Genomic DNA, 15,384 nt, shown 5'->3' on the forward strand with positions numbered 1-15,384 from the left:
TGCATGTTCCTCTCAAACTATATAATTATATTAATTAACAGATTTCCACTTTCTTCTTTTGGTGACCTCAGTTAACCCCTTCAGCTCCTTCAGCACTGCAAACTAATCTGAACAACTGAAAACATGCATGTGTTATGTCATTACATTTACTGGATTATTAGTTTTAGAGGAGGATGTGTTTATTAACCCTTTGAAACCTGGATTGAAATGGGTTCAGATGCCTTTCACAAGTAATTAAAATTTGAACCCTGGGCAAATTGGTGTGATTTATTTCATTTAAAAAAAAAGCATGGGGAAAAAGGCAATGAAAATTGCAAGAAATAAGGGGAGTTAGAAAATATGATTTAATGGGGGAAATATCCATTAATGATCAAAATTATGTTTTTTAAATTATGTTACAGAATTGTGATTTTTTTTTTCCTTTGCTAAAAAATTTGCTAATTTTCAGGTCAGAGTTGGGGGAGTTTTTTGGGTTAAAATGCTGACGCTGAAAATGATGAACATCAGCCTCAGTCATTAGTCCCGTCCTCTTCAGTGTAATTAGAAATGACAGATTAGGAGGTCCACCAGGTTTTGGGAAGTCTCTGTTTGCACACAGTGGTTCCATCTAGAGGAGAAAATACTGACTGTTTAATCTGTATGTTCAATCTATGGTTTAATCAAATTCAAAAGATTTACAAGTTTTTCTCGCAATATTTAAATTTTTTTGAAATTACGACTTCATGCTCGTATTGTTAGGACTTTATTCTTGAAATCTAAGTTTTTTTTCTTTAACATGGCCCTAATCCTCCGTCTCAAAATGTACATATGTTATGTTATGTTGTTTTTAATATTTATTTTTTAAAAACGCCTCCGTACTTCTGAACTGCATTTAAAAAAGGATGATGTCTACTTTCTGTCTGTGGGGGGCAGCAGTGCTCTTTGTCAGAGTGCAGCCTGCTGAGAACTCCACCGTAGAAGAAGAAGAACAGCGGAAGTGCAGGTGGGTGTTTGTTTTGCTCTGCGGTCTCTGAGCAGCGATGGATTTAAGGGACATTTCAGGAGGCTAAAGGACGATGTGATGGTTCAGACACACTTTGAGGAAACATGGATTTTAGTTTTCTGCGTGGGCTCCTGCTCGTCGCCCTGTCGGCCGGGACTTTAGCGGACGGTGAGTGTTTTTATTTTTAGGGAAACGGGAAAAGTCAAAGGTGTTAGCATGTTTGCTAACCATCGACGAGAGAGTTCAGCTAAAAACATTTTTCACAGTCTGTGAAAACTGACTGAAAACCGCTTTAACACCCAAATGTACAGCGTTAGAATTATATTTTATCAATCTTTTAATTGGTATGAAGTTGATAACGTGTATATTTACATTATTTGTCACTGTAATATACTGCTAATCGATTATTTGATTTATTTGTGACGTCATCAACAGTCGGCATTTCTTTAGTATTTTTTTCTTATTGGGTGTGATTTTTTTACGTTTTGAGTATGCATCTCAATCTCTATTTATTTATTTAAATTTATTATGTACTTATTTTTATTTATTTATTTTAAAGCATTCATTTATTTTTTAAATTTTTATTTATTATCTATTTATTCCGCAGTTTAAAATAACAGTTTGGCCAGCTTGACTTATTTTTTATTTTATTTTATTTTACTTTTTATTTCTTCAACCTATAACACAAAGACAGCACATAACACACACAGCACACACAGGAAGCCCACAACAATATTCACATGCTTGTCATACTTTTGGTCTTCTCACGTTTTCATTTACAGTGATAAAAGTACATCCTCAATGGTGGCATTTCTTCCCAAAATACACCTATTAGGTTGGCGCATAACCAAACGCCAGCTTTTAAACTCCAATCAAAAGAGCACAAGAAATATACATAAATGTGAGGCAGAGCAGCAGCACCAATAATAAAAAACAAAATAAAGTTAAAAAAATAAATAAAGTAAGGAAAGACAGAAAAAAAACGCGGCTAATTTTCAACTGTAGTCTCTAGATGGGATGAAATCTACCACAAAATAAAAGGAAAAGAAACACAACCAGATTAAAAACAAAGCTAGAATCCAGAATGAACCAGACCTGTTCAGATGATCTTCATGAAGAGTCCTCTGTCTTTTCTGCAGATGGACAGGTGACGTTTGTGTCAGAGCTCTCGTCGAAACCGGCCCAGAAGTTGTCAAAGTACGGTTGGTACGGCAACGTGAGGCTGCAGAGGTTTCATATTCCTGAAGAAACCGCCATCGCTCGCTGGGTGTTCACCGTCACCAAAGGCCACAACTTCCACTGTGGACAGCACAACGTCACCATGTGAGAAAAACTAAAGTTCTGCATTGAGAAAACGTTTTCTCTGTTGTTAATTTTAATTTTTTTAATTTTCTCTGATACATTTTCTTTAACCCTGACTCTGAAACTCTCTCTCTCTCTTTTGCAGCCATATTCAATATGGCGCTCCTCCAGTTATAAACCCGACGGGGACGGTGTTTCCCAATGCGACGCTGTGGAGCCCCTGTCTGTCTCTCAACCTGCCGGTGACATCACACAGCTCCACGACCTTTAACCTCTCCAATCCCGCTCCTGGTGTTTGGTTCGTCGGTGCCCACCTGCCTGAAGATGATGGCCGCATTGAGCAGAAGGTTTGTGTAAAGCGTTACACAGTGAGTGCTTTCTACTTTCTGTTAGGGACTGTTTGTTATTTATGAGGGGGCAGGGAGATATTTAATATTGGGTGGGGCATGTGACATAATTTTTAAGCATTTCAGACAGACGTCTATTTTTGATTTTGGCTAAGGAAGGTCCCCTGGTCATTCCCGCGGGCTGAAGAAAAAGTATGTGAAGCTTCAAGGAGGTTTAAGGAAAGAAAAAAATAAACTCACACCCCAGCCACCCCCTTCTCTGATAAATAAAGAACCGTCCCTTACTTGTTTAGGTTCTCATTTTCTAAGATCTCATTAATGGACTGTTACTCTAGATAGATGCACAAAAACACGACGCACAAATATTCACTTCAACCCTGTGTTTTCATCTTTTCATTTATCTAATAATAATTTTGTTTTGCATGGAGTCATCAAAGAGTAAATATTCCTGTCGTGCTCGACTCGAAGATTTCTCTTTTCCCTCGTCCGGTTCCACCAGAGCGGGGGGAGGATTGTTTATTACGCAAAGTAGCTAAACCACATTCCTCTGCTAATTCTTTATCTTGGCCTCTATTCATAGCGTAGAGCTGCTGCTCAAAGTGTCAAAGTCGTATTTACTAAGGGCTGGCCTTGAAAGAACATTTCTATTTCTATTTAATCTTATCAACCCCATGCAGCGCCACTTAATTATATAACACTTTTCATACAAACGTGCAGCCAAAAAGGCCAATAATAACATTTTGCAAAACGCTATTTAGTTTTATTTGGAGATTATTAATTTCCATTGCAACTTTTGTACATACGTTTTGTGTTTTTTATATATTCTATTATTTATTGTATGGGTTTTTTTGTATTTTTATATTAATCCATATTTTTACCTTTATTATATTCTATTAATTTTGTTCCCCTGTCTTAATTGTTTGGCACCAAAACACCAGGTCAAATTCCTCGTATATGTAAATGTACTTAATAAAACCCATAAAAATAAAATAAAATGTGAAAAAATCAAAAATGAAATCAAAACACCAGAGACAAAAATAATGAAAAAAGCAATGATTAAAAACTTAGAAATTAAGGCTATAACATTATATCTCCATACTCCTATTTTTCATGTGCATTAGCCCCATTATTTTACTGTTAAAGGTGCAGGATTGTTGGATACTGTTTTGAAATACTTGTTACCTTGAACTTACTGTATAAAAAGTCGCAGAAAATCTTGAGTAATTAAAGCGAACTATGTGCCAGTATAAATATATTCATTGTGTATTTATTATGTGTCTTTTAGGGCTTTCCGTCTTGCTCCTACTTCTTCCAGCCTCAGCTATCAATCAGGAGATCGGTGGACACGCCTGTTTTACAGCAGGGCACATTCCTCCAGCAGACAGCAGCTCCTGACAGACCTGCACGCCTTAAGTAAGAACTGTGTGTGAGCATGTGGACACATTTTGTTTCCTCTGGTCCCGTCTTTGTGTATTTTTGTTTAATCTTGGAATTCCCAGCTCAGCTCCTAAAATAAGTCTAAAATACGCTGTGTAAAGTAGATTGTTGAGTTAAGTGCAAAAAATGCACCATTGAAACCCGTTCAAAGTGCAAGTTTTGATCTCACAACCATAAAAACATAAAAACATGCAATGTATTATTTCTGGTTTGCATTCTGGACTTTTGCCGTGGAATTTGTCATTTTTACCATTTTCCACCTTATTACCTACTTTTTTTACCATATTTGGCATACAGAGAAAATAAATGCCATTTCAACAAGGTGCACTGTCACAATCAGTGTTGCTGCAAATTATTGACATATCCTCGGCTATGATAATAAAAAAAATAATAATAATATACTTAGCATGTAGAATATTGAAAATAATTCTTTTTTTTAAATATAAGAACATAGTGGCATTATGACAAAAAACTGGCATTTAAAATTCTAAAAAATAATGAGTATTTGATATTTATGATTAGGACTGATGTTGGCTAAAAAATAAACTCAATGAAGTCGAAAAATAATATTAATGTATAATATTTTTTAAAACTTGATTTTGAAAAGCGCATTTTGTGTGCAGAGTGGTACGAGTGTATTTAATATTAAAGTGGGCCCTAAAGGTTAAATAAACAGAGTAATGGACCTAGCAGCAGACATTTCCTGCTGGGTGGTGGACGCGGCCGTAGCAAATAACTGCAAAGTTAACGAGGGTCACCGCTTTGGACACGTCTCTCTTAACTTGCACCGAGACCCGAGTACCTAATGTTATTTCTTCATGCACAAATATTCAGGAATGATAATAAATGATCCTTCTGTTGTTGTCAGTCCAGTTAATATGTTGTTTGCGTGTCTCAGGTTGTATGTTCCAGAGTTTGCCTCGTCTTTGTCCGTCTCTGTGGCCGACTGTTCGTCGGGGGACGCAGCAGACGGCGGAAACTGTTCGCTGGTGCTCCGGCTCGGCTCCAGCTCTCTGCAGCAGCGCCCGGTAACAGTGAACTGCTCAGGGACCGGCTGCTCCGCCGCGCTCTCGAACCCGCCCTGGGACACCTGGTTACGGGTCGTCGTGGAGAGCGGCCGAGACAACCGCACTGTGACCTTCAGCATCGTCTCAAACTACACAGGTGAACACACAAATACACGACTGCAAACACGAGTTTCACTCATTATTTGATTTGATTTATTTCAAAGATGTAAAAAAAAGCAAGTAAAGAAGTTATTATACAAGAACAGACAGAAAATGTAATATTTACAGACAGTGAAATGCATAAAGCAAAAGAAATGGTCAAACACACGATGACTTGGTTTACATACTCAAAAAGGAGTGAGAAGAAGTAAAAACTTATTTAATCCCACTCCTCCATTAAATTTTAATTAACCAGCTTCCTTATTCATTCCTATACAATAATTACTTAAATTTATACATACACCCACATACTCGAAATCAAATGTCTATGTTTTATTATTATCTCTATCTATCTAGAAATAAGGAGGACGATAAATTAGTAAAAAATAAATATTAAATAACCAAATAAATAAGCAATAATCCGTGTAAACACCCGATAACTGTCAAACCCCTCCTAATCCCTGCTTTAGCTCCACTGTTCCATATTTTCAGTCCACAGACTGAAAAACAAAAACACTACACAATGTGAAATTAAATTTACCCCTTAAATTGTAACTACCCTCCTGATAATCGAACACTTTTAAATATTTTCTGGAAGTAGTTTGTTTTGAGCCTTAAATATTATTTGCACTGTTTGCTTCATCATCATCCACTCACAGCAGCGGCGGTAAACACACCCGAACTTGTAGCAAGTCCTGTCAGCTAAAAACAGTAATCCAGTGTTAAAATCTGAGTTTGAATCAGCAGGATAAGAACTAGTTAGCTAAATAAATGATGTTGCATAAGATTTTATTGTGATGTGTTCAAGGTCAGCTCTGTAAAATGATTAGTAATTTCTATTTTGTTATTATTAATTTTAATAATATAATGAAATATAATTAGGAATGTAGATTTTTATTATAATTAATGTATTATTAATTTCTTAATATTTTAATTAAAATTTTTAAATGATGTTTAAAAGTGACTAATAAATCTACCTTGTATTAGGCAAAGGTAAATAAAAGTCATCATGATGTGTTAAAATGTAACATCAGGAAAAAGAAAATTCAGTTTTTGGCGATAAACTTGAATAATATAGTAGTTTGGGTGAGAAATTTGTTTTCCAAGCAATATAAAAAAAGTTACTCGTCACCTCGTCTTTCCACTGAATAATAGAAAGTATCGATAATGGCACCGATAAAGACTCGGATCATTAAGAAATCTCGATAATCGTATCATTATCAATAAAATCTAACGACCCCCATCCCCTGTTATAATCGTGTGTGTTTTTATGTTCTGCGTGTGTCTGTGTGTGTGTGTCTGTGTGTGTCTGTGTGTGTCTGTGTGTGTGTGTGTCTGTGTGCACGCCTCAGTGTGGTGTAAGCCAAAGAGTGTCGGCCTTAAAGCAGATGACGACCTCAACAAGCTCCGTAGCAACAGCAGCTTCACCAACTCGTCATCGGAGGGAAACAGCTCCGTGGTTACAGATGGCGCCGCCTACAGCAACGAGTCAGCGTCACTGCTCACGCCGCTGCTGGCATCGGCGTGTGTGTGGAGCATCCCCGTGCTCTACGAGGAGGTGGACGTTCTGTCGCTCCGATTCACGCCCGTCAACGGGCCCAACGTCAGCGTTACAGACACACACCCCACGCTGCTCACCTACCCGCTGTACACACAGGCCACCGGAGGGACGCTCAACCTGCAGCTCACACTCAACACTGTGAGGACGACTCATTTACCACACACACACACACACACACACACACACACACACACACACACACAGAACTTAAGATTTCATACTGTTTTACTTTAATGTGTGTGTGTGTGTGTGTGTGTGTGTGTCTGTAGACTAATGTGACCCTGGGGAACAGCAGCAGCGTGGTGGCCTGTCTCTCTCCGTGGGCTCCAGTCCTCGAACTCAACCACTCTCAACCCTGTCGCACAGGTAGCACCGATAACTGCAATTATTGATTTAGAGTAGAATACAGTAGATAAGAATTCCTTTATTGTCACTGCACACAGAAATATACACCAACATTATGAGTGCTACGTCTGATCAGGTGCAGGTAACATAGAGAGGACACGAAATTAAAAAAGCATGCATCAAATTCACACTGAGGAATCAAAACACAGACTGACAGGCATACACACATTTACATATGTAATTATGATAATTGTGAATCTAATTCACTGGACATTTTTCCTCCCCTTTTTAAAAAACAGTCTTCTACATCTACTAATCTCTTTTTTGTGTCTTAATTGATTACTTTGTGGATGATACCGTCTCCTTTGGTGCTCATGGTGTCAGTAAAATTAACTGAACGGTTGAATTGTGTGTAGCATAACCATCCTGACAAAGACAAAACACAAAGACTGACATAGATAAATATTTTTATGTGTGATATAAGCAGCTAACTAACTCCAGCAGCCTGATTTTATTCATACAAAAACTTCTATGCAAATGACCTGCATGGAAACCAGACTGAGCCTCTAACAGAGACATGCCTTTATTTGTCAAAACGTGTAGCCACACCCAGCTAGTAAAATGGACTGAGCGTTTATTTGAATTTTACAGTAATTGGTTCAGGAAATTTGACTTTGTGATGTTTGTGTCTGCAGCTCTGTTTGGAGGATACGGTGTTCGTGTGAATGTCAGTGCTCCCAAAGCTGTGGTCAGGCTGCCTTTTCCTCAGTCAACAACATGGTACCTCACCCTGCAGCTTACCTGCAACAGGTAACACACACACACACACACACACACACACACACACACGCACTGCATTTCCATCTCCATCTGAAAATTATCTGAAATATTTCTGAATATTTTCTGCACAATACGACATTTTGTCGTTGTGCATCCTCGCTCTGTGTGTGTTTTCTCGCAGCAGCGACTGTGGTAATACATCGTTGGTGTCTGTGGTCCCAGAGGTGTTCATCAGTGCCTGTGTGCAGGACTGTGGGACATACGGTGAATGTAGACTGCTGAGGTCCTACAGCTACCTGTACGCTGCCTGTGTCTGCAAGGCTGGTACGACACACACACACACACACACACACACACACACACACACACACACACACACACACACACACACACACACACACATACATACACACATACAATGAGAGCGGAGGGGATCTGTGGCGTGTCCTGATGTTTTTTACTAGGGGGCCCCAGGTTGGGCTCTGCAGAGGGTGGCACGAAGTAGGAGCGCTGCTGCAGGCGTCAACATAGCTTTGATCTACCATTTTTGTCTCCACTATCCATGCCTGCTCCAATTACTAACATCGCAGTATCTTATATTCTGTTTTGTAGTTGAGTTTAAAATGTAGATCTACCTGTCATAACACAACAGTGACACCACACATATATGAAATACAGTTTTCATTCTTTATTTAATAAATTGTTCACTTTCATTAAAAGTGTGTGTGTGTGTGTGTGTGTGTGTGTGTGTGTGTGTGTGTGTGTGTGTGTGTGCTTGCAGGTTGGAGCGGTTGGGGCTGCACTGACGATTCGACAGCTCAGTCGTTCCGTCGCCAGCTGACAGCGGCTCTGCTCCTCACGCTCAGTAATCTCGCCTTCCTGCCCGCCATCGTGGTGGCCATCAAACGCTGCTACATCACCGAGGCCTCCGTCTACCTCTTCACGATGTTCTTCTCCACGGTAACACACACTCAGAAACACACACACACTCATGCATACATGGCCTTACACTGTGTTTCAGAAAATATAAGAGCGAGGATCTCATCTGGATTTACATTGCGTGAACGCTTGTTAGCTCAAATTTAGCAGGATTTTAATTAGGTCATCACACACACACACACACACACACACACACACACACACAAAAGTGATCCTTCTCACAACACTGAAGACTGCTCTCCACAGCTGTATCTGTTGTGTCTGTAACTGGTATTCAGTGATGCTTGGTTCAGCTGGGCATCACCATCCAGTTTATTTGACCATTTCACAATCTGATTAAGCGACTTCCTGTTTTATGTTATTATTATTATTATTATTATTATTTATATTACTGTATTTCATTTCGTTTTATTTTATTTCACTTCATTTATTTTATTTTATTTCTCTTTATTTTATTGTATTTATTGTATTTTAAAGGGCAAACGTACAATTTAAATCATAAATGTTACCATTTGATGCACTGTACCAGATTATGGCGTAGAGCTAATTCTCATCTGCAGTCTCTCGGCAGGTCAAAACAAATTCACAGCACAATGACATGAAAATATATGTAAAGGTAAATGTAATCAAGTGGAGCTATGAACTCCTCAGCGTGTGCTTTATTAACACACACAGCTGCAAAATCTGTTGTTCCTCCTGCGTCCAGCGCCGTCGTTTGCAGTGACATAGATGTAATCAGGAAGATCTGCAGACTGGATTTGCCTGTGGTGAACCGGGTGGCTTGCTCTACATGCCGCTCAAACTGAACTTCCTTGTTGTTTTTGCTTGTATTGCAAACTAGCTACGTTTCCAACACCAAAAATGGCAAACCAAAATATGAGTACATTTTACAGTGTTTAGTCTGAATTGGATATTCATCATAGGATACTCGAACCAGAAATGGCCAAAAAATGCAGCAAAGAGAGGCCGAGGCTGCGACTGCGTAAGAGGACGCGGACAGAAACTGAATCATCCTGCAGCAATAAATTGTATATTTTCATATGATTGTAGTTCTACCACGCGTGTGACCAGCCCGGTATAGCAGTAATGTGTATTATGGACTACGATACGCTTCAATATTGTGACTTCCTGGGATCCGTTTGCTCCATCTGGGTCACCATCCTGTGCATGGCTCGCATCGGAGACACATTCAAATATGTAAGAAAATGACTCTTACTTGTTTTTTAATAATACTATTATTACACTTTTCTAAGAATTAATAACTTTAGAACGTTAAGATTAGTTTAAATTGTGTTTTTCTGTGTGTGCAGACTCTGTTTATGCTCGGGGCGCTGCTCATAGCCATGTCTATGCAGCTGGACCGCAAAGGCCTGTGGAACCTGCTGGGCCCCGTCCTCTGTGCCATACTGTTCATGGTCACTGCCTGGGTAAGACGACGAAGTGCACTAAAGGGAGTTTTAAACGCTTTGAAACCTGGATCGACATCAGTTTTCAGACGCCTTTCACAAGCTATTTGACTCTTTGAAAACTGTAGCAAACTGGTTTGATTTCTTTGGAAAACGTGGGGAAAAAGACAATGAGCAACTTGGCAAAAATGTCCCACAAAGTATAAGAAATTACTAAAAGGTGACAAAAACATACACACATACATAAATAAATAATGAAAATATAAATGAAAAAAAAAGAATAAATAAATAAAAACTAGTTTTAAACAGTGGAGGATAAAAAAAATACAATAAAAAAACAGAAAATTTCCGGAAAACTTTTTTATCATAACAATGATTTTATATTTTTTAACAGAAAAAAATATAAATAAATAAATAAATATTCAATATTTAAATTACAGACTTTTATTTTTATTTTCAGCCCTTTTTAGGTCATTTTCTTGTTTGATTTTTTTTTCTCAGGTAAATTTCTTGTAATTTTTTTTTATAACTAACTTTTTGCTAATGTTTGGGCCATGTCTTGTTAAGTTGCTTGCTGAAAGAAATCAAACCAATTTGCTCAGGTTTCAAAGGATTAAAACATTGTCTGATGAGGATCTGCTGCTCACCTCCTTGCAGAGAAAAATCGAGGCAGTCGCAGGAGATTAATAATAAGCTCAATGTTGCTGATTGTAGCTCTCTTTTGTTTCCAGGTGTACCGAGGGGTGCAGCGACGACAATGTTACCCGCCTTCTTGGAAACGCTGGGTCCTCTTCCTCCTCCCGGGGGCCGTGTGCGCCCTGATCGGGGTGTGTTTGTACATTTTCGCAGAGACGGAGGACAACTACTTCTACACGCACTCGCTGTGGCACATCCTGGTGGCCACCTGCGTGGTTTTCCTGCTGCCGCCGAAGGAGAAGGACCGGGAGGTGCTGGGCTGGAGCCGCGGCTGGAGCTGGAACTGGAGCTGGAGACCGCGGGTTTGTGGGTACACGCTCTGTCAGACCGGCAAGGATGAACTCTACACTGTCACGTAGGAGGACGGGAGACGCTGCGAGGATGCAAAGGGACCAGGCATTGATTGTTAACTCTTTGAAACCTGGATTGACGCCACTTTTCTTGTGATGAGTTCAGACACCTTCACAAATATTTAAACCTTTGAAATCTGAGCAAATTAGTTTATTTTCCTTTGAAAATGTGGGGAAAAAGGCAATGAGCAACTTGGCAAGAACTTTGTAGATTTGGAAAATTATTATTATTAAGGTGCTAGGGAATAATGGTCAAAAAATAAATTCTAATAACCATGATTATATATTTTTAATTATTATTATTTTTAAGAACTTTTTTCAGGCTTTTTCCTTTTTTTCTTTTACATTATTTTTCTTTGTTTATTTTCCTAAATTTTAAGGTTATTTTCTTTTACTTTTTTTTTTTTGCATTTTTTTGTGATTTTTCTGTCATTTCTTCTTGGGTTGCTCATTGCCATCAAGCCAATTTGCTCAGGCCGCCAAGGGTTAAACAGAACTGCAAACATTCACATAACGGGTAAAACAGCACACAGGGTGTCTGCTTGGGTTGTCAGAATAATTTAAAATCTTTTAAGGAACAGTTCACCCCGAAATCTGAAATACACGTTTCCTCTGCCCTGTGGTGCTGTTTATCAGTCGAGATGGTTCTGGTGTGATTTGCAGAGTGTTGGAGATTTTGGAGAAGTCTGCCATCTTTCCAGTTTAACAGAACTAGATGGCACTCGGCTTGTGGTGCTTAAAGTACCAAAAAAATTAATTTGAAAAAAAAATTTCACTCCGTTCATTCAAATCTTTATTTAAGACTCCGAAAATCAACTGTCATTTTCAATCATGCCGATTATGAACAAAGACATCAAAACAATCAACAAGCAAACCACAAACAGTTAAAACAGAATTAAAATCCTACCAACAAAAAAAAAAAAATAGCGAAGTAAATAGCTTAAAAATAAAAAAACAGGATACCAAACACGTTATGGTGTAGAAGAATAATTCAAAACATTTACACTCAATTAAAACAAGATCTGAAATGAGGCATTTGAACAGCTGTAATGGTGGAAGTGTCAGAATTTAAACTCCTTTGCAGGTTATTTTGTGTATCAGGTAACAAGAGAGTATGAGTAACAAGATTATGTGAGTTTAGAGATTAAACATCTCTATGGCCGATACCTCCAACACTCGGCAACACACACCAAAACAATCAGGACAGATAATTAGAACAGGTAAAAGGGAAAAAATACGTTTAATTTGAGGGTGAACTTTTCCTTGAAGACGGTGACTTTTCATGCACACATTTACAGATGGTCAGAAACTCATTTTATTTTTGAGTAAAAAAGACAAAAGTCCTCAGCCGACTCACAGACACCCTGAAATACACACGAACTTCCACAAAAACCCTACATTTAACCCAAATCGAACCTGCTGAAACCTCCGAGGCGGTCCGTTCCACAAGCTTTGGTATGAACCGCAAAACCTTCAGGTAGCAGACCACCTGACCTTTGACCTCATGACCAGGAGTTTGTACATATTGTGTATGTACATATAGACTAGCAAAATCAATGTTTGAAATATTTATAAGGAATAGCACTTTGTGGAGCTCTTTTAACTCTTTATATTCAGCCTGTCGTTGACTCTGCTGGTAAAGTATTATATATTCACGTAAACACTTCTCATCCTCTTAGATTTTTATTTTCCACACTTTTTTGGGCAAAATTTTAAGATTGTATCAAGATTTTTTTGATCAATTTTGAGGTTTGCTTAATTGTTCATAACTGGCAGGTAGTTTAAAAAACCTTTCCAGCAGTCCTCAGCAGATATTTGAACTTCAAAAACAAAACTGGAATCAAAAGTATCCGATGCTTTTGAAGCCGAGAACGGTCGTGCTTTTTAATGTCTTTATCTGCCTCTATAGCCCACAGTTAATCATTGCAATATCTCCAGAAAATGGCCTTTGATATCTTGAGATAACAAGATAATTATCTTGTCAAAAGAAACGGTAATTTTCTCAAATGAGATAGTTTATCAGGAGGTAATAACTTTTTTCTCTCTCAGGAGAACACAGAAAAAGTCAAATTACTGTGTTAGTCCAACAAAAATTGGACTTTTAAAATAAATGTAAACATGTTTACAGGTTTTAGATCTTGACTGAAGTAAAGCCTTAAGCAGTAATCAGTAATCGAAGCTCCTTGATCTGACTTTTTCGGCTTAAATCACATAAAGACGCCATCTTTGCATGCTCGATCTTGGATAAACTTCAGAAAGAAGAAGAAACAACCTTTAATTTTCTCGGGAAAACATGCTGAGAGCTTGTTTTCTTCTTGATATAGCAAAATAATTTACTTGTGATCTCATGAAAACGACATAAAAAAGAAGAGATTGCAAGCGCAGCCGTTCTTGGCTTCCATATAGAAATATGAATTATTTAAAAGCAGTAAACTGCTGTTTCTTCTCTCCTTATTTACCATGCCTTCTCATAATCCACGTTTTCACACTGTACTGTACATGACAGGATGTTATGTATGAAACTGAATGAGTGTCCTTTTTTTCTTTATTTTGCCCTCTTTAAAACCTTCTTACTTTTTACCAACATTCATTCTGAAGCACTTTTATTATGAAAAAACGGATTCCCCTCTGTAATGTACATAGCCCATATGTGTGTGTATGGGCACTTTATGAATGTATATTCAGATGACTGTGTCAGTGCCTCCTCCTGTCCGTATCTGTCTGTGAATGAGTGCAAGCGTATGTACGGTACGAGTGTGAATGTGTGTTTTGTTTCTTGCACCAGCGAAGCTACTGAGCACTTTCCGTTCTTTATTTAATGTAAGACATGTAGAGTTTATGTTTCTGATTTCTGAGTATCCTGTGATGTTTCTCGTTGTGATTTTGCACAGGTTCAAATTGCAGGGTTCGTACAGTCAGGAAAACCTGGAAAAGTCATGGAGTTGCATATATTGCAATTTGTAAGCCTGGACAAGTTTAAGAAAACTAAATATGCCTTGAAAGTTTTTGAAAAGTCATGGAATTTTGTTTGACAAAGCTTTCTAGTAACGTGTGGTGTGTTCAAGGACTTTTGGAAATTTGAGAATCCTGAATTCTGTTTTTGCAGTTTCTGGAGGTGATAAGTGGTGTAATTTTGGTGATTTTTTAATATGCCTTCCAAACCTTCTGGCCTGCAGATGTAGAAAGCATGTTTTCTTTAAAAAACACCAAAAGTAAAGAAAAATGATGGCTGTTTTGTTTTTAAAGAAAATTTGCCTTCCAAAAGTCCCCAGTGTTACATGCCTCCCCCTTTGCCCCCTCATAAATAACAAACCGTCCCTTTGTGATATTTAAATAAGCAGTTCTAATCCTGTTCTGAATCCATTAATAGTTAAATAATATATATATTTTAAAAAGCTATTATATAGTAATGAAAAAATAACTGATAAGAAGAGTCAGTGGTCGTTTGGGAGAATGTGTGGTCTTGAAAATTTGCCTCAGAGTCCTTCCTGTAAATGTAAAACTGTGTACGAACCCTGAAATTGAACATCACACTTCCATAGCCTTCCTTTCTTTTTCTGAATTTGTGTGTTAGAGTGTGAATCGGTTTATTTAGTTCCAGTGGGAGCGTGAACGGCGTTTTACCACCACGACACACTGTAGCTCTCATTGTGCGTCAGGTAAAACATGATTTTACCTCCCTGTACTGGACAGATGCTTTTCAATCCTTTAAAACAAAAATCCAAACAGCATTTAGCCCACCAAAAATAAATCTGTTGTATAAAGAGAAAGGTTTCATGTTTATTATTTTTTATTGCTTTTCATGTGGAAACACTCTCACACTGTTTTTTCTCTTCTCAGGCACTCAAACACTCAAGAGTGGACGGAGCAATGAAGGGAAGCAGATTATCATAATCCTCAGAAATATAGAAAGTGTTTGTTTTGAGTGTCAAGTGTGTGTGTGTGTGTGTGTGTGTGTGTGTGTGTGTATGTGTGTGTGTGTGGGGCTTACCTCCATTAGTAAATTTGATGGGCTCTCAGATCGTGCAAAGCTGACACAGTTTAGTGCTACAGATCACGACATTAAGTCTTAA

The 15,384-nt window shown here is 38.2% G+C and overlaps 1 protein-coding gene across 2 annotated transcripts; it reads left to right on the forward strand.

The window, feature by feature from the left end:
- Positions 1 to 972: 972 nt before the first annotated feature.
- Positions 973 to 15,081, forward strand: pgap6 (post-glycosylphosphatidylinositol attachment to proteins 6). 2 transcript variants are annotated; one of them, XM_088085842.1, is made up of 13 exons: positions 973 to 1,150; positions 2,122 to 2,305; positions 2,430 to 2,631; positions 3,917 to 4,044; positions 4,967 to 5,232; positions 6,587 to 6,933; positions 7,065 to 7,161; positions 7,836 to 7,950; positions 8,102 to 8,244; positions 8,702 to 8,880; positions 9,910 to 10,056; positions 10,170 to 10,286; positions 10,997 to 15,081. In XM_088085842.1, the coding sequence occupies exons 1-13, from the start codon at positions 1,087 to 1,089 to the stop codon at positions 11,318 to 11,320; spliced, it is 2,313 nt and encodes a 770-aa protein (XP_087941968.1). In that variant the 5' UTR covers positions 973 to 1,086; the 3' UTR covers positions 11,321 to 15,081. The 2 variants fall into 2 exon arrangements, with proteins under 2 accessions (XP_087941968.1, XP_087941969.1); XM_088085843.1 differs by having other exon boundaries at positions 8,105 to 8,244.
- The last annotated feature ends 303 nt before the right edge of the window (positions 15,082 to 15,384 follow it).

The sequence above is a fragment of the Plectropomus leopardus genome, chromosome 12 (genome assembly GCF_026936395.1).
Source record: "Plectropomus leopardus strain MGB_pleo_1.0 chromosome 12, ASM2693639v1, whole genome shotgun sequence".
Taxonomy (NCBI): domain Eukaryota; kingdom Metazoa; phylum Chordata; class Actinopteri; order Perciformes; family Serranidae; genus Plectropomus; species Plectropomus leopardus.

Bases quoted from the DNA above. Each gene is read 5' to 3' on its own strand.
- pgap6 (XM_088085842.1), top strand. From the start codon at position 1,087: ATGGATTTTAGTTTTCTGCGTGGGCTCCTGCTCGTCGCCCTGTCGGCC. The intron at 7,162-7,835 runs GTAGCACCGATA...TTGTGTCTGCAG, and splicing joins CTCTCAACCCTGTCGCACAG to CTCTGTTTGGAGGATACGGT. The intron at 8,881-9,909 runs GTAACACACACT...ATATGATTGTAG, and splicing joins TCACGATGTTCTTCTCCACG to TTCTACCACGCGTGTGACCA.